This window comes from Salmo salar, chromosome ssa17 (genome assembly GCF_905237065.1).
Source record: "Salmo salar chromosome ssa17, Ssal_v3.1, whole genome shotgun sequence".
NCBI classification, from domain to species: domain Eukaryota; kingdom Metazoa; phylum Chordata; class Actinopteri; order Salmoniformes; family Salmonidae; genus Salmo; species Salmo salar.
Window position 1 is genome coordinate 10,779,967 of NC_059458.1, and position 24,219 is coordinate 10,804,185.

Sequence of the window (24,219 nt, forward strand, 5' to 3'; positions counted from 1 at the left end):
GTTATCATAGTGAATGAGTAAACATTTGTTTTTAGGATTTCTTTGAAAGATTGTGAGGCAGGGTTACTATCTTAATGATTTGGCCGGATTTTCCCCCCAGGTCTGTCCATTCATGAACTTTGCCTGATAATTGCGATAAAACACTTGAATGACATCTACAAATGGTTCACGATGGTAAGGATGTATGAACAGAAGGCTACGCAAAAGCGGGCATATTATTGCTGGGAATTACAGTACATACATTTACGCCACATTTTCTTTCGTTTTGTAGTTCCTCCTGAGGAACTCCCATTCTATACATAATTTTGACAGGCAAGTTGTCATCAATGTGGGTCCGCATGACATCATTATCATCTCTGTAGAACCCAATTTCCTACACACTATCCATCATATGTTTTTATGTTTCTATAGATCATTCTTAAGGTATCTGCGTCAACAATGAAGAAAGGTCTTCTTTCAGTTTGAAGAGAGTCGATATACTTGTCAAAGGTAATATTCTTTAATATTGGGTCCAGTTTGAGGGTTGGTTTTGGACAACCACTGAAAGACATGGGACCCCAAACCAATCCCCTCATGGACTGACAATGAATGACCTGATCAAAATGTTTCTGGCATGTGTATATTCCCTGTGTGTAAATAAAATAAAACCTAAGAACCATTCAGTGCTAAACGCTGCCATCTAGTGGTCTGTTCTGGAACCAACATTATTAGGTAAAAACAATTCATAGATGATTTCAGATAGACAACATCAGCAATGAGCAGTCACTATACTTTATTTGAGGGACAATAGCATACAATTTCTCTGTACAATATTTAACATCCACTTCCAACCAGGCATCTGAAAAAGTTTGTTAAATAAACTTGCAAAGCATAAAAATTATTGGCAAGTCCACTTGCCAATAGAACAGTCATTTGTGCCAAGTCAGACTGTTCGACTATCAGCAAATACAGAACCGAAGCTAACCTAGGTTTAGCTTTAGGGTTGTTTTGAGAGGAAGTGTGTTACAGAAAACACTGTCTGCTGGTCACATACAAGGGATAACATTCTTGCAACACTGCTGGAACATTGTAGCAATGGTATCTCAATGCTGTAGTGTAACATAAGGGTCTGAGCTAGGATGTCTGAGGTAAAACAATGACTATTTTCACACTACTGAGCCAACCCAAACCATACTTTGCTGGCTCTGATATTTTCCGATCACATTGTCATTTTCAGCTTTCTTCCAGCAACTATGGTGGATGCTTAACCAGGCCACCCCAGACCGACTCGGTTCGGCTTAGTTAGGCTCAACTCAGTAGTGTGAAAATGGTATAACTGTTGATTCAGGGTTCCATTTGAGGGAATTTTCATCAGACCACCTTAGAAAGAAATTAGTCTCATCTGGGGAAGGAAGAGTGACCGTTTCGGGCCATTTGGGCCATAAATTGATACAATTTAAAAACATAGATATACAAAATAAACAGGTACAATCTTATTATTTAATAATTATTTTATCAGGGATTTTTTTTTCTTCTTTGTGATATATTCTAAAAACAATAGAAACAACCTCATGCTATATCCATCATCTACAATCTAAAAATGACATGTATATTTACATAATGTGCATTTCAATATTCCAGTCAATCTGAACTCAAATGTTATTGGGCTTTCTGAAGTTTATCTGAAAGAAATCAACTCTCACAAGAAGGCCAAGGTCTGATCAACTAAGAAGATTGTAGTGTGGTTCGGGGGTTTAAAACGTCTGTACAGTGAAATCAGCTCTGTACAAGTAGCTGTGGTATAAAAATAAAATCAGGTACACAAAATTATACCCTCAAAATACCAGAAATCATCAGAGGATCACAACATGGCTACATATTTTATTCTTCTTCTCAGAAGCACATACGACAATCAAAATAATGCAGTAGTAGTGTAGTGATTGTATATCAGACTGTTGGTTCACCACTAACTGCTTGGAAACTTGTGCCCCTTCCACTCTTCCTCCAATGCCCTTTGCTTGCTAGTTGCTATTGCTGAGCACTACAGGGTTCCAGTGTGTAGCGAGGGAGGGATTCACAGTAACGGCCACCATTCTATGGCTTTCTCAATTCAAATGTCCTTGAATCTTCGCATCCCCTCTCCTCCTCCTCAACCATATTAGGCAAGGAGATGGGATGTGAGGAATCAAGGAAAGACGAATAGCGATAAGAGCCTACATCCGCTGCGAGACCACTGGCCAAATGCAGCCTTTACCCCCAAGAGTACAGACACAATCTAGTAATACAGTTGGGCCTTCCCTAAGTCCGTTCCACTGTCTTTCAGATAGAGGTAAAGTAATAATTGTTTGAGTTGGCACCTGCCCACCTGCTCTCTGTCTAATACCCAAAAGCTCAGCTCAACAAATCAATAAAACATCAATAGACAAGATGAACTGTTTAGAAAATGCTACAGTGGTGTGAAAGTCGCTCCTGCAGCAATGCAAGTACGTACGCACTTGCACGATTCTGCACGGGTTGCATATACTGTAGTAATTACTGAAAAGCATAGTATTGAATCCCTGAACGTTGTTGAAGATGTTGTAGTTCCAGTTAAAACACTGACTAGGTGTGAAAAGAGAGAACGCAAAGATGAACGCATCATCATCAGTGTCAATGTCACCCAGGAGACAAGTCTGAGCTCATACAACAAGCTAGAAATGGAATATAGAACACATTCACAAATCTAATTCCGGAAGGACGACGAGAGACATCCTTGTTTGGCCCGGGGTGGGTCTACAGTAGTCATGTCGTCACACTGATTAAAGGCTCAACCGAGTTGAGATGATAGAGAGGCTAGAAGTAGAGATGTTTTAACACTATGTTTGAGATGGCACCAGGAAGAGAGAGAGTCAGTGTGAAAGGTCACCCGCATCTCAAAGCAGAAGGGTAGTAGCTAGGGACTGGAGAGGCAGAAGGGTAGTAACTATGGACAAGAAGAGACAGAGGGGTAGTAGCAAGGGACTGGAGAAGTAGCTAGGGACTGGGTGATGCAGATAGGTAATAACTAGGGAGTCAAGAGAGACAGAAGAGTAGCTTCCTGAGCTTTTTTTTAAAAAGAAGACCAAAGGATAACCAAAAGGCATGCTCACATCATTAAATACTCGGTTGACACAGCAAGCCAAAATAAGGAAGTGCTTTTTAAAAATCTTTTTCAATGAGTTAGGGGGTTATTGAAATACTCTTAAAATATAGGATTAACATGTTTTCAATAAAAAACTAATTAAAACCGCAAGGAAGGACAAAATAATGCACCCCCAAAAAATATATTGCAAAGAAGAAAAACAAGAAGGCAGATATACGTGTGTAAATGTATGGTCATACATCTCTTGGTGGACTAGTTTTAAAAAGTGTGGTGATAATGATTCTATTTTCACCTGCCACAGCTGTACAGTATACAGCTCAATAATACCAAAGTAATGATGTGGTTTACAGAGGTTGTTGTCGTCATAGAAATATACTTAATAGAACTAGAAACAATAGTAGTTCTGTTTCTAGAGTCGCAGTGTTGTAATGAAGATGGAACTGAGGTATACCTTGTTGATTTGAGGGAGGTCTATGGTTTTGCTTTCAAAGTAGTAACGCTTGGAAATGGATCCCCCCCCTAAAACAAACCTCGATTACCCTTGTTTTGATATTATGTACAGCAGAAGTACACGTGACATTCAGAAGCTGTTTCTTATTGGCATTACAACTGTCATTATCATTATCATATAAACACAGAAAGAAAACAGCAAAGGAATTTTAAAACAAGTTGCCCTTTTTTCTTTACTGAGCCGTGACAGTTCGTCTTGTAGAGTCCATCCTCTTCCTCTTCTTTTTCTTAGAAAATAGAACAGAAGTCTGTTAGGAGGTCCTAGTGTTTTCTTCATATATAAAATATCCCTTTTGCCCAACTCACAGGGTTCGTTACGACCTAGTGTTGTTCTTTTGAAGGATTCTGTTTTACAGTTTGAGGCTCGCTATGGGAGTCCAACTGAATCCAACACATCATGATACTATGAAGTGGGTAGAAACCAAACCAGTGTCGGTGGGCACAGCCAGGTATTTCCTGAATGACAGTAGTGTAGCGCCCAGCACTAAAACACACCACGCCATGCCAGCACGCCCATCTGAGGGGGTCAGGGGTCAGAGATTAACCCGGGATCATCCAGAGTTCATGATCCTGAATGGGCCACTCTGGTCGATCAATGTATACCTGAAAACATCCAATCAAAATAGCTCCATGTCCACCACCTGACACGTCCAGTCAATGTCCGTCCATTCATAGGCTGGACTCTTTGGGAGGGAAGTCCACGTTGGTCACCATGGTGACGACGGTGACAATCTCCTCGGGGGCGATGATGTTGGTCTGGCGTTGCATCTGTATGATGCGTTCCTCCACGCAGCCCGCCGAGAGCCGCGCCTCGGCCTCGTGATCCCAGCACTCCTCGATGGTCTCACAGAGCATCACCAGGCCCTGGGACAGGCATAAGAGCATATATATGGTCATTTAAGCAGAAGCTTTTATCCCAAGCAACTCACAGAACCGTCAACATTGACACACGCAGGACTTGAACCCATAACCCTGATGTTGCTAGCTCTATGTTCTAACCCATTGGTTTCCAACCTTTTTCGGTTACTGTATCAACAACTGAATTTTGCTCTGCCCGGAGTACGTTTGAATGGTCATCCTATCCAGTAACACCCCCAGCAAACCCACTATACTCCTAGTGTGTACTTACTTCACTATACACTTTTCATGTGACAGTGTGTCCTCACCAGTGGTGTAAAGTACCTCAGTAAAAATACTTGAAAGTACTATTTAGGTAGTTTTTTGCGGTATCTGTACTTTACTATTTATATTTTTGCCAACTTTTACTTCACTACATTCTTAAAGAAAATAATGTACTTTATACTCCATCCATTTTCCCTGACACCCAAAAGTACTCATTACATTTTGACAGGAAAATGGTTTGCTTAAAATGTGAAACCATTTTTACTCTTAATACTTAAGTATATTTTAGCAATTCCATTTACTTTTGATACTTAAGCATATTTAAAACCAAATACTTTTAGACTTTTGCTCAGTTTTTACTGGGTGACTTTCACTTTTACTTGAGTCATTTTCTATTAAAAGGTATCTTTACTTTTACTCAAGTATGACAATTGAGTACTTTTTCCCACCACTGGTCTTCACTCACTGTGTGTTTCTGCCAGCACTCTCTGAGGCAGGGCCGTAGCTTCTTGTGGACGACCACCTCCTGCATGTCCTCTAGAGACGGGTGTTGGCCGACCTCCTCTTCGAAGGGCAGTGTGTACTCATCCACAGGACCTGCAAACAAAACACACACACACTGCGTGAGAATACAGAGAAACCACACACACACACACAAACACACCAGCAGAGAAACACACAAGCAGAGAAACCACACACACACACACAAACACACCAGCAGAGAAACCACACACACACACCAGCAGAGAAACCACACACACACACACACACACTCCTTTGGGATCACATTCGGCACTGTAAGTATTCTGGTCACTTCCGTCAGCTCCACATGGAGTCAGCAGTCGGCCGTGTCCCCGAGTCACTGATCCTTACTGAGACGCACAAGGTCAACACACCCGTTGCAAACACACGAGGACACACACACACGTTTTTCTCTCACCGTCTGCAGCGGTGCAGCGAGCGGCCAGCTCCCACAGCACCAACCCCATGGCGTACATGTCTATCCTCAGGAAGGAGTCTCTCTGGAAGTTGATGGCCCCTTCCAGCACCTCAGGGGCCATGTAGCGCCTCGTGCCCACCTGGAGAAGTACAACACAAGGCTACAAGGTTACACTCTGTCTCGTGTCAACAACACACTGCCCTAAGGTCATAGTTCACTCCGAAATCAACGGTTGTCCGATATTTACACACCTCTTACGGGCCTCAACGTGGGATATTACATAGATTTTGAAGTCTGAACATGTATTTGATTTTGGAGTGAACTACAGTATCACTACATTTGCGGATAATGTATTCACCAATTCTGCTCTTTTCTGCAGGTTAATACAGCATCAGAATAACCAGCGTCATTATTTTACCTGTCCGTGGGTGTCTCCTGCTGACTTCCCAGCTTCAAACTTCAGGGCCAGGCCGAAGTCCGCTATGCAGGCTGTCAGGTTGTTCTTCAGAAGCACGTTCTTGCTCTTCATGTCCCTGTTGGAGCCAGAAAGAGAGCGATAGAGAGAGGGATAAGTAAACAGCAGACAGAGGAACAAGGGGAGTGGGCCTCAATTATATTGATGTGATGGAATGTATTCATTCTACCAGCTGTAACATATATGCTTGTGTGTGTTTTTGTCCCTGTGTCCTACGCTGGTGACAACCCCCCCCCCAACCAAAACAATAACATTTACTGATTTATTTAATTTCAACTTTATTTAACCAGGTAGGCCAGTTGAGAACAAGTTCTCATTTACAACTGCGACCTGGCCAAGATAAAGCAAAGCAGTGCGACAAAAACAACAACACAGAGTTACACATGGAATAAAATAAACGTACAGTCAATAACACAATAGAAATATCTGTATACAGTGTGTGCAAATGAAGTAAGGAGGTAAGGCAATAAATAGGCCAATAGTGGCGAACCAATTACAATTGAGCAATTAACACTGGAGTGATAGATGTGCAGGTGAGGATGTGCAGGTAGAAATACTGGTGTGCAAAAGAGCAGAAAAAAACAAATATGGGGGTGAGGTAGGTAGTTGGTTGGATGGGCTGTGTACAGCTGCAGCGATCGGTAAGCTGCTCTGACAGCCGATGCTTGAAGTTAGTGAGGGAGATATACGTCTCCAACTTCAGGGATTTTTGCAATTCGTTCCGTTTTTGATTCAAGGTAGGGCCGGGACGATCCCACCCCCCCACCCACCTGTGTGCGACGGCGGGCTTGTGTCCGTCCTTCAGCCCAGGGATGTCCTCGTGGAGATAGGCCAGGCCACGGGCCAAGGTCTGGGCGATGTGGCACAGCTCGTTCCACGACACCGCGTTGGCCTTCAGGTAATCAGTCAGAGAGCCCTGTGGGGGAAACACAATTAGTGTCTGTCTTTTTTCTATTCACCCTGCAGGATTGTACACAGGAAAATGAGGACATCTCTGATCCTGCTACAGCTGTGACATGGAGGGGGGTAAAGTAGTTGTAGTAGGACTGTCCAACCACTGGAGGGCAGACAACCTGTCGTTGCCAGTCATTGGAAACCTGCTTCAGGGGCCGATCCTGTGCTGCTTCCAGCCTCTTGTTACATGTGTGGCAGAGGAGGCTGGTGAGAGGAGCTATAGGGGGACGGGCTTATTGTAATGGCTGGAATGGAATTCATGGAACGGAGTGAAACAAGTGGTTGCCATATGTTTGATGTGGAACCATTTATTCCATTCCAGTTGTTCCAATAGTCCGTACCCCTATAGCTCCTCCCAGCAGCCTCCTGTGGTGTGTGGTGTCTGGTCAGCTGGAGTTTTAAGAACAAATAGACCAGGGTTCCCCAACCGGCGACCAGCAGGCCAATTTTATTTGCGACCCGCTGGCTAATTTTATTTTCTCCCCCCAAGTTGTCTGAGACAAGTGATTTTAATTTTGGAAATCTCTTCCAAAGTATTCTCACGCATAATAGAGAGATATGTGATTGTATACAAATGTAAGCAAGGTTTCAAATTATACATTTTTTTGCCAAATATATCTGTTTGGGCTTCTTGTGGTCAATTTGCAGTCTACAAATGATTTGTAATTATGTTCAAGCCCACTGACCATCCTGTCAAGAAAAAATCGGCCCGCAGCTGAATCTAGTTCATGATCCCTGAAATAGACAAATGTAAATTTCAACGGACAATCAAGTTTACATATTCGTACATTGTCGTGATAGGCTGTGATGAGCCAGAGGTCTATGTCCATGTTGTTGCCTCTCTTCTCCACACCGATAAAGTGGAGCAGGTTCTCGTGTTTCATCCCACTCAGGCTGTAGATCTCATACTCGTTCTGCCATGACAGCTTGTCCTGCAGGCGACACCCCAACACACAACATTAGGTTCTCCGTAGCTCAGTTGGTAGAGGATGGCACTTACTACGGCAGAATTGTGGGTTTGATCCCCGGGACCACCCATACGTAAAATGCTTGCACACATGACTAAGTCGCTTTGGATAAAAGCGTCTGCTAAATGGCATATATTAGCCATTTCACCTTGTGTGATGTACAAATATGACATAAACGAAACACGATAACTAATAGAGCTAAACCTCAATTATTTATATAAAGTCATTTTTATATCAACGGTGTACCTCAACTTCCAACTCATACCTGAATGGGGAAGACCTTGACAGCCACGTAGTCGTTGAGGAGCTGAGCCTTCCACACACAGCCGAAGCGGCCCCTGGCTTTGATCTCGATCAACTGCAATGGCTTCTGCCCCATGATGGGCGAGGGAGGGGTGTGGGGCCCCAGTTGTTCCTGTAGCAGAGGGCAGACAGGGAGATAGACAGCAGGTTGGTACGGGGATCAATGAAAACACTCATACACTCTGTACTAGCCCTGTGCCATAGAGGCTACATACTCGGTGTTGGGCTCAATTCCATTTCAATTCAGTCAATTGATTCAGGAGGTAAATTGAAATGCCAATTCTAATTTCCATCATTGCTTCTCAGTTGAGAATAGCGGAGAGAGAACAGGTGCACGTCCTCACGGTATTCAGTCCCCACGTGATGCCGACACACCGGATATCATTTTATTGTATCTAATTTGTGCCGTCATTGCGCTAACAGGAGCAGCATTTTTAAACCCTAAAAGCTGTGTAATTGCTGGGCACACACTTGGGAAGACAGATCATTATTATAAAGAGTCCAGACTAGACAAGACATTGGTGAGAACCTGATGAGATTCATCAGATTTCTATCGTGGAAAACTGTATTCGTTAGTCCAGACACAGAGTGGTGTGGACGTTTTAAACACCGTCTGCAGGGATCATTCCAGGACAAGGAGAGGCCATTGCTGTATTCTACTTCAGTTATGCGGCTCAGTTGGTAGAGCATGGCACTTGCAACGCCAAGGATGTGAATTCGATTCACACAGGGGACCAGTACGAAAAAATCTCAAGGGCCTCTGTACATACTAGTGACAATGGCTAACCAGGAAAGTATTGTCCTCCCTGAACTGCCTGCGAGAGAAGCTACTAAATGATTGAGACAGAAGGTCGCTCTGGATAAGACCGTCTGATAAATAACTAAAACGCTATAAGCTGAACACAACGGTGATAGAGGATGCCTCCCTACGTGGTGCACTACTTTTGACCAGGGCCCATAGGACTCCGGTCAAAAGTAGTGCACTATATAGGGGAAAGGGTGCCTTTTGGGGCCGCACCCAGAGTCTTCCCAAAGATATCTCAAGGCCTTCACAGGGCATTAGCTCTGTCAGTCCTACCGTCTCTTCAAAGAAATGGACCAACGTCCGCTTTCAATTAGATCTTTCCATGTTATTACAGGTCTATTTGAAGACCAAGGGTATCTTTTACCAATCCTCCCACATAAAATATAGAGGAAATAAGAGAGAGGAGAAGAGAGGTCTGGGACTTAGATGAAGCTAGGTAATAAAGAGAGGGGAGGGAGCCTTCAGCCTTAGATTATTGTGATGCGTCCAAATGGCTCTCTATTTTCTGAACTAATTCTGACCAAGGCCTATATGGTTCTGGCCAAAAGTAGTGCATTATATATGCAATAGGGGGCCATTTGGGAAGCCGGCGTGATCGGCAGGGTTGAAAACAAGGAGGGCGTGGCAGTGGCTGCTGTCAGAAGTAATGCCATGTATATAGCATATTTATATCTGGGTAGTGTATCGCATGAAGAGCAACATGATACGAGTGGCCTGGATGGGTCAAGCCTCTCCCTCTGGTGATGGCTTAGGGCAGGGTTAGTCTCATATCAACAACGTGATAGAGGGAGCCAGTGTTACAAATTGTGTGTGTGTGTGTGTGTGTGTTCCAAATATAAAATGGGTCAAGTCAGCTGGTCCTCTGGATTAAAACGAATCACTTCCACGTGTGACTTTCGAGAGAGAGTGAGGGAGTAAAAGATGTCACCATCGATGTGGGGCCCCAGAACCGAACAATACGTAGTGGCTGGTTCAATGGCAACCACTGATGGAAAGCGGAACAAGTGAGGGGTGTTCTGCAGAGCTGAGGAATGGTGAGAGGGAGGTTGGGGCAGACTCCGACATTGAACACGGTCTCAGTAAACACACCAGACGTCATCCTGCCCTACACGCTTACGCCTGGATTTCCCCATAGTTTCAATAATTAATCAGACGCTTGAATGCTGAGTCGTAAAAGCAGGTTTGAAAACCATATTGTGTTTAATGGAGAGACGCCCCTGGGTGGAGAGACGCCCCTGGGTGGAGAGACGCCCCTGGGTGGAGAGACGCCCCTGGGTGGAGAGACGCCCCTGGGCTCTAATAAAAGGCCCTCAATAGAATTCCACCCCGTTTATGATATTCCACCCCATTTATATCGCACGACAATAATCATGTGATACAGTACCCATATATAAATGAAATTAAATAAACAATTGTGTTGTTTATTTACGGCCAATTTACGATCTGGTCCGTCCTTGGTGGTGGTAAGACGGTTATGAATCGTGGTGTGTGACCAGATTGGCTCCCTATTCGCTATATAGTGCACTACTTTTAACCAGAGCCATATGGGCCCTGGTTAAAAGTAGGGCACACTATAGGGGATAGGGTGTCATTTCGGAGGCATCCTTGTCTAGCACTGTAGTGACACATGCGACAAGGAGTGATCACATTGAAGGAGTGTTTTGTTTCTAAAAGCCTAAGTCCTCAGGAACCATGACACAGCCAAGGAGGCTAAGGACCATTCACAATAGATACCAGCTGTACCACAGGACAATTGGGAAGAGGTAAGCCTAGCTAACCCTGTTAGTGAGGTGAGGGCAATTCCATCAGATCCACTGACCACAGATCCACTCTAAAGACCTAGGAGGAGTATGAAATGGCACCCTATATTCCCTATTAAAGTGCACTATTTTTGACTGGGGCCCACGAGCTCTGGTCAAAAATAGTGCACTATTTAGGGAATAGGGGTGCCAACTGGCGCGTAGTTCATGTCTTGTGCGAACACATGGATGATGGGCCCCCGGTCAAAAGTAGTGCGCTATTTAGGGAATAGGGTGCCAATTGGGACGCACTCCTAGGCCTGCATCAGTGGCAGACTGTTCAAGTAAAGCACTACAAAAGCAGGAGCGGCATCTCTTTCTCTAGAACTGTTATGATCCCCTTGGCTGTGCACAGTGACCAGTCAGTCACAGTGTCACCTGACCCAGGCTCCGTTCACCAGGTGGCTGGGCGGCTGAATGTCGTGCATTACACTTTGTCAGCACACCACACCGTGCCACAGGAAATGTAAAAAAATATCTGACGTCATCTGCACAAACCCACCCAGATCTGATGCATGAGGCCTTCAAACAAGCCAACATCTCCGCTACTTCAATTACAGCAATTGACATATGACATTGAAAGCACCACATGCTGCTGGGGGTTAACAATAGTCCTTCGTTGCGAAACGTTGGCTAAATGTTGACCAGTGTCACATCAAAGGCCATATTTTGTATTTAAATTGGTCCAATGCCTCTTTCATCCATGTATTAGCACAAGACACAGGCTGCGTCCCAAAAGGCACTGTATTCCCTACATAGTGCACTACTTTTGACCAGAACCCTACGGCCCATGGGCAAAAGTATTGCGGTGTTTCGGGAATAAGGTTTCATTTCAGAGGCAGCCTTTCCGTATTCAGTGGATTCCAACCCCTCTTTCATGTACATGTCGGCACAAGACATCTTAGTTGGTTGCATTGCAACAGGCAAAAAGTGCTAAATATTACCATCCAAAGTGGACATCCATGCTCATAGAATGCATTTTCTACATTGACCGATTCATGCACTTTGATTGGTCATTGGTTGATTCCATTGTATTTTGCATGACAAAGGATTTAAAAAAAAACACATGACGTCCATGCAAAAATAGAATTTAAAAAAATCCATAAAAGCAACGATGACTCACATACAGAGGACATTTCAAAAATACATAAAAAAAAATAAACCCATCCCAAAGAAATAAAAACAACGATCGGGAAGCAGTCAGAAATGAAATGGGCTCAGTTATCAAGCTCCCTCCCAACCAAAACCCGCTGAAATTGAAAAGTGTTGGAGTTTAATTAAACATATCTTACCTCTATCATTATATGAAAGGCGTGCTTGTTATAGGATAGAAAAGAGGCAAAAAGAAAGGATTGTTTTCAGTGGGAGTGAAATGGGGGTAGATAAAGGAGCAGCAGTCGCATCCCGGATGACAGATGACTCTCTCTCTCCCGCTTTCCTCTTGGGCCTGTGGTGTGAAAGCTGTGGGCCTCCTCCCTTTTCTTCTCTCTCGCCCCTCTCTCTCCTCCTGGGTCTGGCATGTGAAAGATGTTGACCTGTGTGTGTAGTCAGCTCCTGAATCAATTCCAGCTTCCCATGACCTCTCATGGCTGTGTGAAAAATAGAGCCCTGATAACAAATATGTGGACAGTATCGCCTGGCGCCGCAGCATGTGATGACCATGTGTTTGTGCTTGTGTGGGAAAGTGAATATATACTGAGAATACGAAACATCTTTCCATGACAGAGACTGACCAGTGAGTCCAGGTTAAAGCTATGACTCCTTATTGATGCCACTTGTTAAATCCACTTCAATCAGTGTAGATGAAAGGGAGGAGACAGGTTAAATCAGGGTTTTTAAGCCTTGAACAGGGCTTGGTGGTAGGTGCCAGGCGCACCGATGTGTCAAATGCAACACTGCTGGGTCTTTCACGCTCAACAGTTTCCCGTGTGTATCAAGAATGGTCCACCTCCCAAAGGACCTTCCAGCCAACTTGACAACTGTGGGAAGCATTGGAGTCAACATGGGCCAGCATCCCTGTGGAACGCTTTCGACACCTTGTAGAGTCCATGCCCTGACGAATTGAGGCTGTTCTGAGGGCAAAAGGGAGGAGATGCAACTCAATATTAGGAAGGTATTCTTAATGTTTTGTACACTCAGTGCAGGCTAGTATAGAAGTTAAAATAATAATAATAGAGCGGCCATCTCCTTTTCTGCCTGAGCCTTTTTTTTAAATACTCAAACTGTTTTCATACAGATGTAGGATCTTAATTTCATCACCCTGTTGCAGGAGATCTTTCCTGCAAGGTTTAAAAGTTTGTAATGTCCACTTTGAAATTTCAGACTTGTTTTTCCCTAACGAGAAATGTATCAACCCCTACAAAAATGTAAATGAATGATAATCTACATTTCTTGTTGCTGCAGGATTATTTTCCAGCAGTAGCATACTGGCTCAAATTAAGATACCACACCTGGACGCGATCGTGATTGTGGCGTCCCTTGAAAGGTTGCCATCCCGTCTCGCTCACTCTCACTCTGTAACAAAGCACAGTTAAGTGTTCACCTTTAAAAAGGCTCATTAATAATGGAGATGCCTCAGCTCATGTTCTATACAGTAAGACAGGTGGTTAGGAGAGTGGCTGCAGTGCCCAAGCAGGACAGTCCTAAATTACGTCCCTCTCAGAACTAGTCCTGAGGCCATGTATGCATGTACAGTACTGCTGCTAGACTCTTTGGCAACCTCTAGGACATAGGCTAACAGTTTCCTAGCATTTCCTGTATTCCATTGTTGTATTCATAACGAATAGACGGATGCTCTTAATGCACATTCTCCAGGCTCACCTCACCTGTGTGTCACGGCTGCTCGTCTGGCTACAGCAGAGCTTTAAATAAACCCACGTGAGGGCAAATGATACGGAGGGGGCGCTTGTTGTAACAAATCAGACATGACACGGTGATTAAGAGTCGAGGTGGGCGAGTTTAGTCCGGTGTCAGAGATCAGCTGCTCGCAAGGCACGGCAATCAGCACTTCTGTTCAAAGGAGATGTGTTATGGATTAAACATGGATGCTTTAAGGGCCCAGGGTTAGAGCCAGCCTCCAGGGGAAGGAGGGAGGAAGAGAGAGGAACGGGGGAGAAAGAGGGAGAGAGCCTGACTGCATTATTTATTTGTTTGTGCTTTTCCCCCTCACTTTCCCTTTCAGGCCAAAACCGCACCCAGGGTGCTATCTCCTCCATGGTATCGTAGCCACGTAGTGCTGGGCTAGCGAGGCCAGAACAGTTCCAGCTCACCCCAGAAATAGATGACAAACACAGGGAGCCTGCCTGGCCCTGGGATGGAGGTGGAGGAGTGGGGTCAGGACACACTGTTCTGTATGACGCAGTAATCAAGCACAGTAACCAAACATTTCACGGCATCGCGGGCTCCCTCTCGAACACACTGCAAAGGGCAACAGGCGGAGGGAAGGCAGTGGCAGTGTGCTGGTGATATGTGTGTTGATTGAACGGCAGTTTACAAAGAGCTGTACAGGAGCAGGCTTGAGAGAGCCACCCTTCTCCGACCTACGACCACTGAGCCCTATCCTCAGTGAGCCTAACCAGGGTGAACAAACGAAAGCTTTGTGTGTGTCCGTCGTGTGCCTGTGTGTATGGCCACAGTAATGGCTGGAGCGCTAAGCAGATACACATTTCACAGTATTAGTGGCAGGCTGTGCCCATGTACACTGCAGGGACCGCACGCACACACACACACACACTGCCGCACGCAGTCTGAGTTGGGGCTAGGCTTCCTGTCACTCTTCAGCGAATCACATTTGTGTTTGCTTCAGATCAGCAAGTTCCAATGTTCTCTTCTGCTATCCATTGTTTTGCATCCGTTTTTCTTGCCAATGTTGGTGAGTCACTCCTATATCAAGATTAAAATTCCAAGCAGCGAGGGGTACTTCTTGTGCTTTTTCTGTACAGCCGAGACAAGTATGACGAATCATCGGACATCGCACACACACACACACACACACACACACACACACACACACACACACACACACACACACACACACACACACACACACACACACACACACACACACACACACACACACACACACACACACACACACACACTCTCTCTCTCTCTCTTCAGTCTTACCTGTGTTGGCACCAGGACGGGCGGGTATGCCAGCTTGTGATGCCGGTACATCCAGAAAGAGAAGAGGATGATGGCGGCGACACCCATAATGGGCACCAGAGCGTACAGCAGGGTGTTGAACAGCTGAGGCTTCTGGGTAAACGGGTTGGAGGTCGCTGTGGACGGGGGACCGGGGGGAGAAGGCGGTAATGGGGAGGAGGGGGAAGAGGGGAGAAAATGAGAGGTAAGGGGTACATAAAGGTGCGAGAACGGGGAGGATGGTGGAAAGAGAGGAAAGGGGGTTGGCGAGGAGGGGGCAGGGAGATGGAGAGAGAATACACCTTTATACAGGTATGCAAATGTACTTTGTTCCCCTCATATTTTCATCACACCATACACAATGGTATCAGAAGACTAGTAGCGCAACACTCTAAAAATAGTTCCAACAAAGCTCAACACATCTGGGTCGCTGCAACAAAATCCTCTAAATAGTGAGATTAATAGTTACATGCAGTTCATGAGACCGTAAGCCAGCAGCCAAAAATAACCACCGAAACAACCAAGTGACCCAAAAAACAAATAGCTAAGCCTTACTGTACAGTGCACCCCCTTGTCATATCACAAAGATGTAGTATTTGATGTGATCAGCCACTGCTATGCCATCACAGTTCTCTGCCATCACAGTTCTCTGCCATCACAGTCACGGCTGGATTGCATTATTGCTGTGGTTTCCCTTCCTGTGACACAGGTTGTCTGGGGCTGGGCTTGGTGGCCCCGACGGACCCCACTAGTTGCTACACTCTGACTGGGCGCAGACAGGTCCCTGCTGGCCCCCATAGAGAGGACACAGAGTTTCAAATGAAAGCAGTAGATCTCTGGGCCCTGGTAAAGCAGTAGATCTCTGGGCCCTGGTAAAGCAGAACACCTTGTGTCTCTGGTGTTTGTGAGGGAATGTGCCCCAGTGCCTCTTGGGTTAGGTTGGGTTATTCATACTGACTGATCGTCTGCGTTCGGCTGGAAAACTGACAGAGGAGGATGTGACATAACATCAGCTTCCTGTGTGTGAACTTACATGATGACTTACTTTGGACAGCCTGCGTGTCGGGGCTGTATAGGAACTTCTCGTTACACATGTTGCCTTCGCAGCAGCAGAAGAAAACGTCCGGACTCTCTTTCGTCTCCACACATTCACTACTGCAGCAGAGAGAGAGAGAGAGAGAGAGAGAGAGAGAAAGACAGAAGAAAGAAAAGAACACCTCTGTCACAAAGGTAGAGAGATGAGTGCTGGCAGCCCTCCACTGAACCGATCCCCCTCTTTCTCTCTCTGGGGAGGACGAACTACATCTTTACAGGAAGGGACAGACAACCACTCTAAAAGCCAATTCATGCTTGATCCCGAAAATGTGGTCGGAGGCGCCGTATGGATGGCATGACGCAATCGCGGAGCCTCCGGAGGCACGCAGAGGCCAAATTGAGCTCCGTACCGCATTGCCATGGGCCTCTCAAATTCTGTAACAACGCGGAGGGGCTCCGTATGGCTCCGCATTGACATGATTGGTTGACGGTAGGTGAGGGCGGGAGGTCCTGTATAAACACAAACTCACTTCCTATCAAAACAGCTTTGGGCTGCTCGGTGAAGCGCAAGAAGTGTGATTGCCCTGACTTCTGCAGTGGCCGTATCACCGTAAATTCTGCACGGCCAATGCAGACGTCGGATTGACCACGCAGTGCCTTTAAAAAATGTACTAAGTCAACCGTCATACAAAGGACAGTATGACCAAAACGAATAAGTGTTAGTCACTATCTGCAAGAAAGTACTGAAGTACAGTGCTTCAGACCACCAACCCTTAAACTTAACCACTAGCCCTAAGTCTAATAATAATATATGCCATTTAGCAAACGCTTTGATCCAAAGTTACTTTTTTCGTGAATACATTTTCATATACCGGAGGTCCCGGGAATCAAACCCACTATCCTGGCATTACAAGCGCCATGCTCTACTAACTGAGTTACAGAGGACCACTAAGCCCTAAGTCTACCGTCTTGCCTCAGAATAAGACACTACCTAACCTGTCATAGCAGTTGACATCGTCCAGCCAGCAGCCCTGCTTGACGATCTCGATGGTTCCTGAAGTGTTTTTCCAGGTGGCGAAGCAGTGGAGCCTCTTGTCCTTGTCTCCGTAGCAAGGCTCGATGCCACTGCGGTTGGTTCGCTCCTTCTCCCAGCTAGAGTTGTAGTAAACGCACTCCTGTGTCTCAGAGCGACCCAGGATTGCACCTATAGGACATAGCAAGAGACACACCAGCAGAACAAGTCATTCACAGCCTGTATTCTACATACGTCACAGCCTTATTCCAAATGGATTAAATCAATCTACACACAATACCCCATAATGTCAAAGCAAAAACAGTTTTTTTTCGAATTGTTAGCACATTTTTTTTAAATACAAAAATACCTTATTTAAATAAGTATTCAGACCTTTTGCTATGAGTCTCGAAATTGAGCTCAGGTGTATCCTGTTTCCATTGATCATCCTTGAGATGTTTCTACAACTTGATTGGAGTCCCACTTGTGGTGAATTCAATTGATTGGACATGATTTGGAAAGGCACACACTATAAAAGGTCCCACAGTTGACAGTGCATGACAGAGAAAAAAACCAAGCCATGAGGATGAAGGAATTGTCTGTAGAGCTCAGAGAAAGCATTGTGTCGAGGCACAGATCTGGGGAAGGGTACCCAAAATGTTCTGCAGCATTGAAGGTCCCCAAGAACACAGTGTCTTCCACCATTCTTAAATGGAAGTTTGGAACCACCAAGCCTCTTCCTACAGCTGGCCGCCCTGCCAAACTGAGCAGTCGGGGGAGAAGGGCCTTGGTCAGGGATGTGAGCAAGAACTCGATGGTCACTCTGACAGAGCTCCGGAGTTTTAGAGCTCCTCTGTGGAGATGGGAGAACCTTCCAGAAGGACAACCATCTCTGCAGCACTCCAACAATCAGGCCTTTAAGGTAGAGTGGCCAGACCGAAGCCACTCCTCAGTAAAAGGCACATGACAGCCTGCTTGGAGTTTGCCTAAAGGTACCCAAAGGACTCTCATACCATGAGAAACAAGATTCTCTGGACAACGGCTTCGGGACAAGTCTCTGAATGTCCTTGAGTGGCCCATCCAGAGCTCGGACTTGCACCTGATTGAACATCTCTGGCGAGACCTGAATATAGCTGTGCAGCGACGCTCCCCAGCCAACCTGACAGAGAATGGGAGAAACTCCCCAAATACAGGTGTGCCAAGCTTGTAGGGTCATACCCAAGAAGATTCAAGGCTGTAATCACTGTCAAAAGGTGTTTCAACAAAATACTGAGTAAAGAGTCTGAATATTTATGTAAAGATGATATTTCAGGGGTTTTTTACTCTAAAAACATGTTTTTGCTTTGTAATTATGGTGTTTTGTGCGTAGATTGATGAAGGGGAAAAAAACGATTAAATAAATGTTAGAATAAGGCTGTCATGTAAACAAAATGTGGAATAAGACAATGTGTCTGAATACTTAACGAATGCACTGTACAACACAAGCTAACAGAGCTCATAACAGGGCAGGAAATGCCTCAACTAGTGTTCATTCGTGTCATTTGTTCAGTTCACTGGACAGTAGTGTACAGATGTCAAACAGGTCTGCTTTTACTATCTGACTGATTGATTAACTGACGGGAGGCTAAATGTGGCATTCTGATTACAGCCTACGTGTCCTTAAAAGACACAGACAGATGCCGTGCACACACGGGAAAACAACACGTGCATTTTGAAATAGAACAGCTAGGCTATTGATGTGTACAGCAGCTTCCATGTAACTGAGGTAGGGGTCTAACTTTAGCTACGTCATGTATTTTTCAGCAGGGCACTGACTGAATCAGGCAGGCTGAAATAAAAAGGGCTACAGAAGTCAAGTGCTTTTGGCCAGAGTCATGCTGCGGTGGTAGGTCGTTTTAAACTACAACGTAAACAGCATCCAGGCTGAGGGCACATTCTAACAAAATGGTGCTGGTTAAGGTGAGTTTCCCCCTTACTATGTAAAGTGCTTTGGGTACCTCCGTTCGTAGGAAGGCGCTATTTAAATCCAATCCTCGCCTTTGGTGTGCTTTGCACTTGCCTCACACAGTTAGAGAACTGCACACACAGGAAGGGCCAAAGTCCAGCAATAATCATTAAGGAAGGAGCTTTGCATCTGATGCATGGGGGATTTGTTAATTCGATTTACAAGTGGTCAAAAAAAGATGATTCCATACAAACAGACCTCAGTTACCACCTATTAAACAGGTGAAACAAAATTGTTCCAGCGGGTAAGAGAAGGAGCACTGCACTCAATGCTCTGTCCTACTGCTCTTAGCTACCATTCTTCCAGTGGGAATCCTCTAATTCCCGCCTCAAAACCCTGAGAAGACCCATGTTCGGGAACCAGACTCCCAGCCCTCTCTCCCTTGGCTTGAGTTGGCCCAGCCTGAAACTGACCCGGCCCTGGTCCTCCTGCCGCTTCAGCTTGCTCTGGTTGGTTCTGTCACTCAGGAGCTAAGAACAGCTCTGGCAGTGGGCTGTGCTGCTCTGTGCCCAGGCTGTAGGCTGTTGTAGGGCCGTTTGTATCCCCTGGCAGCCTGCCTCTCTGGTATCTCATACCCTGGCTCGGCTTGGCAGACCTGGGCTCAACAACACCATGTCACTGCCTCACTCACAGCCTGCCAGGGCTGCTGTGTGTGGGTGGGAGGCCAAACTCTCTCCCTCTCTCCTCGCAGGGACGAAAGGCAATGCTGGGAATCAGATGCAGGTGGTTCTCTCTTCCTGTATACAAGAATATGCTGTTTTATGGAAGCCTTTGGGCAATTCCATGGTTACGGAATTACGCTTTGACTCAGAGTTTTCACTTAAAATGTATGCTAAACAAAAAACATTGATTTCAAAGTTTAACAAGCCATACAACTCTATGTACAAGGTCTACATTTAACAATTTCCACAATTTAAAAAAAAAAACGAATTTACTGTTAAGAATGATGCAAAGATTGGTAAGAGAACTATGGTAGAATCTCCCTCTGTTTATGCACATTTTCCAAAAACTCTTAAATATCTGCTCCGAATGAAGATTGCAAAATGTCTGCAGAAAGAATGTGGTGTCAGCTATGACATGGCACCAATTTATTTTGGTTATTGAACTACGGTAGGTAGTAAGTGGATTTACATCCGTTAACGGAATTACGAGAGAGGCAGAAAGAGAGAGAGGGAGAGTGGGAGGTTGTCCAGACGGTTTTCACAGACTTGCGTTGACCACCAGACAACAGAAGAAGAAAAAAACAGTTATGAGCTGAACATAACAGTGTGCCAGTGGAAGTGAGGACAGTAGCAGGTAACCCAACTGTGGTTTGTGGCTACTATGATTTCTATTAATTCTGCTACTGATTTGGAAACAAAATTACCAGTTTTAATCACAGCCTAATAATTAATAAAACACATTTGATATCAGTTAAAACACTATAACTAATTGGTAGGTCTACCTTCCCTTGTTACTTCTGTGAACTTTCATGATCCTCCCTCTTCATGAGAGAGAGAGAGAGAAATGTGAAAATATCTTAAAAAGATCCAATGCAGGTGTTTTTATCTCAATATCAAATCATTTCTGGGTAACAACTACAGTGACGACAGAAAGTATTCACAGTCCTTGACTTTTTCTACATTTTGTTGTGTTACAGCCTGAAATTAAAATGGATTCAATTGAGATTGTGTCACTGCCCTACACACAATACCCCATTATGTCAAAGTGGAATTATGTTTTTAGAAATGCTTGCAAATTAATACAAGCTGAAATGTCTTTAGTCAATAGGTATTCAACCCCTTTGTAATGGCAAGCCTAAATAAGTTCAGGAGTAAAAATGTGCTTAACAAGTAACAAGACGTTGTATGGACTCACTGTGTGTAATAATAGTGTTTAACATGATTTTTGAATGACTACCTCATCTCTGTACCCCACACATACAGATAATTGTAAGGTTCCTCAGTCAAGCAGTGAATTTCAAACACAGATTCAACCACAAAGACCAGGGAGGTTTTCCAATGCCTCGCAAAGGAGGGCATAAAAGACACTGAATATCCCTTTGAGCATGGTGAAGTTATTACGCTTTGGATGGTGTATCACCCAGTCACTAGAAAAATAAAAGGCCTCCTTCCTAATGCAGTTGCTGGAGAGGAAGGAAACCGCTCAGGGATTTCACCATCAGGCCAACGGTGACTTTAAAACAGTTACAGAGTTTAATGGCTGTAAAGAAAACTGAGGATGGATCCACAACATTGTAGTTACTCCACAATACTAACCTAAATGACAGAGTAAGAAGAAGGAAGCCTGTACAGAATAAAAATATTCCAAAACATGCATCGTGTTTGCAATAAGGCACTAAAGTAAACCTGCAAAAAATGTGGCAAAGAAATTAACTTTTCCTTAATACAAAGCATTATGTTATGGGCAAATTCAACACAACACATCACTGAGTACCACTCTTCATATTTTCAAGCATGGTGGTGGCTGCATCATGTTATGGGTATGCTTATCATCGGCAAGGACTAGGGAGTTTGTTTGGGATAAAAATAATAATGGAATAGAGCATTCCAACTGACACTGGGACATAAATTTACCTTTCAGCAAGACAATAACCTAAAACACAAGGGAAAATATACACTGGAGTTGCTTACCAAGAAGACATTGAATGTTCCTGAGTGGCCTAGTTACAGTTTTGACATAAATGGCTTTAAAATCTCTGGCAAGACTTGAAAAAGGCTGTCTAGCAATGATCAACAACCAACTTGACAGAGCTTGAATAAGTTTTAAAATAATAATGTGAAAATATATAGTAAAATCCAGGTGTGCAAAGCTCTTAGGGACTTACCCAGAAAGACTCACAGCTGTAATCGCTGCCAAAGGTGATTCAAACATGTATTGACTCAGGGGTGTCAATACTTATGTAAATGATATATTTCTGTATTTCATTTAATACATTTGCAAACATTTCTAAAGACATGTTTTCATTTGTCATTATGGGGTATTGTGTGTAGAAAAAAATAATATTTCATCCATTTTGAATTCAGGCTGTAACAACAAAATGTGGAATAAATCAAGGGGTATGAATACTTTCTGAAGGCACCTTACTGTGATTGTTTTCAAGTAAAATGGTAATAAAAAATAGCATCTCAGCAAAGAGCAATTTCTCAAGCAAGAATTTTGCTAGGACTGACGGGAGTGGTTTGAGTGGAGAGGGGGGGAAAATGTGCTGTTCTTGGCAGAGAGGTTTTTAACTCTTTCTTATTGGCCTAATAAACACATGGTGATGTCACCATGGAAGGCAAAAACTCCATCCCACCAAAACAGGCTGAAATTTTAGCAGTCTTTTCAAAACGCTCTTACACTAAAAGGGACTTTTATACAATTTCACAATATTATTCCAACCTTAGTGTGGAAATATATATAAAACACAATAAAATCAAATTTTCGACTGCACTGCCTTTAACCTCTACGGGATTGGTGTCTCTAAACAGGGACAGTTGTTGCTAACATGTGCTATTGTGACTAGAATGATGTCGTAAACAACAGTCAACTTTCCGGGACATGGACATGTCTTATATGGGCAGAAATCTTACATTCTTGTTAATCTAACTGCAGTGTCCAATTTACAGTAGCTATTACAGTGAAAAAAATACCATGCTATTGTTTGAAGAGAATGTACAAAAACAAAACACTTATCACGGCAACTGGTTCGATAAACTCCCCTCTGAAGGTAAATAATGTACTTACATTCAGTAATCTTGCTCTGATTTGTCATCCTGAGGGTCCCAGAGATAAAATGTAGCATAGTTTGTTTAAAAAAAAATTATATTCAAATGTAGAAACTGGGTTCTGCAGTTTGAACCCCTGCACCATTTTCTAGTTAAAAAAAATGTATGGATAGCCAGGGTTACAGTCAGACATCAACACAAACAAAGCTTGAGTTTAGTGAGTCCGCTAGATCAGAGACAGTAGAGGTGACCAGGGATGTTCTCTTGATAAGTGTCTGAATTAGACCATTTCCCTGTCCCGCTAAGCGTTAAAAATGTAACGAGTACTTTTGTGTGTCAGGGAGAATGTATGGAGTAAAAAGTACATAATTTTCTTCAGGAATGTAGTAAGAGTTGTCAAAAATATAAATAGTAAAGTAAAGTACAGATACCCCAAAAAATGACTTAAGTAGTACTTAAGTATTTTAACTTAAGTACTTTACACCAATGATGTCGTCTAAGACTCCTATTCCATTCGTTTGACCAGAAATCAAAGCCTTTCCTTACTCCACATTTTTAGGATAAAAAATGCTTGAAAAATCTACAAATGCCTCAACTTCTCAAATATAGACTAGCTTTCATTTGACACCCAATTTGACATGCTCCTATCAACGTCACGTTGGTGCTCATTGGTCCTTTTTAGATGGAAAATACCCTTTACATAAATTAGCCAATGTAGCTCTACAGTGCAAACTAAGCAATATTGCACACAATGTTCCTGCATCCCATAGGCTAAGTTGAACACTAGACTACTGAACAGAATGGAAGCAAAACACTTCCAACAGAAATGCTCAATCAATCTTCTGACTCGATCGCTAGTTACAGCTCCTTCAGATACCAATCAGGGTGAGTGCATAGCATAGCCCACACAAAGCGGCAGATATGCCTTAAGAACACATTCCCTCCCACACAAATAGCACACAGCAGCTCTGCGTCTCAAATGGCACCCTATTCCCTACATAGCGCGCTATTTTTGACCAGGGCCTCTGGTCAAAAGTAATGCGCTATGTAGGGAATAGGGTGCCATTTGTGACACAATTTAGCTTTATGGTACAGAACAACGCTTTGTTAGAACAACATCAAAAGTGTTGAAAAAGGATGATTTGTTTGTCTGCAGAGAGATAATATATGGGTGGGAGTGAGAAACTTCTCGGAAACATCTCAAAGAATTTCAGAATGAGTCAATTAGTAATGACTCAAGTGATTTGTGGGATTCAGGTTAAACTCAAGATTAAACAAATGATGGGTGGATGTTTATAGCGTCATGCCATTTCCTTACGAAATACTGCAATGAGGATT

At 44.0% G+C, this 24,219-nt stretch overlaps 1 protein-coding gene across 7 annotated transcripts in view; it reads right to left on the bottom strand.

Moving 5' to 3' along the window:
* Positions 1 to 755: 755 nt before the first annotated feature.
* The window catches only part of LOC106575234 (activin receptor type-2A), a 42,792-nt gene continuing 19,328 nt past the window's right edge, over positions 756 to 24,219 (bottom strand). For 2 of the 7 annotated variants that reach the window (XM_014151612.2, XM_014151619.2), the window contains exons 3-13: positions 17,151 to 17,358; positions 16,153 to 16,274; positions 15,102 to 15,256; positions 12,269 to 12,292; positions 8,335 to 8,484; positions 7,890 to 8,033; positions 6,918 to 7,063; positions 6,091 to 6,205; positions 5,673 to 5,811; positions 5,199 to 5,329; positions 756 to 4,474 (exon numbers count right to left, since the gene is read on the bottom strand). In XM_014151612.2, the coding sequence (XP_014007087.1) occupies positions 4,280 to 4,474; positions 5,199 to 5,329; positions 5,673 to 5,811; positions 6,091 to 6,205; positions 6,918 to 7,063; positions 7,890 to 8,033; positions 8,335 to 8,484; positions 12,269 to 12,292; positions 15,102 to 15,256; positions 16,153 to 16,274; positions 17,151 to 17,358 (1,529 nt within the window). In that variant the 3' untranslated portion in view covers positions 756 to 4,279. The remainder of the gene's footprint in view (positions 4,475 to 5,198; positions 5,330 to 5,672; positions 5,812 to 6,090; positions 6,206 to 6,917; positions 7,064 to 7,889; positions 8,034 to 8,334; positions 8,485 to 12,268; positions 12,293 to 15,101; positions 15,257 to 16,152; positions 16,275 to 17,150; positions 17,359 to 24,219) is intronic. The other 5 variants (XM_014151613.2, XM_014151615.2, XM_014151614.2 and 2 more) reach the window with 5 other exon arrangements.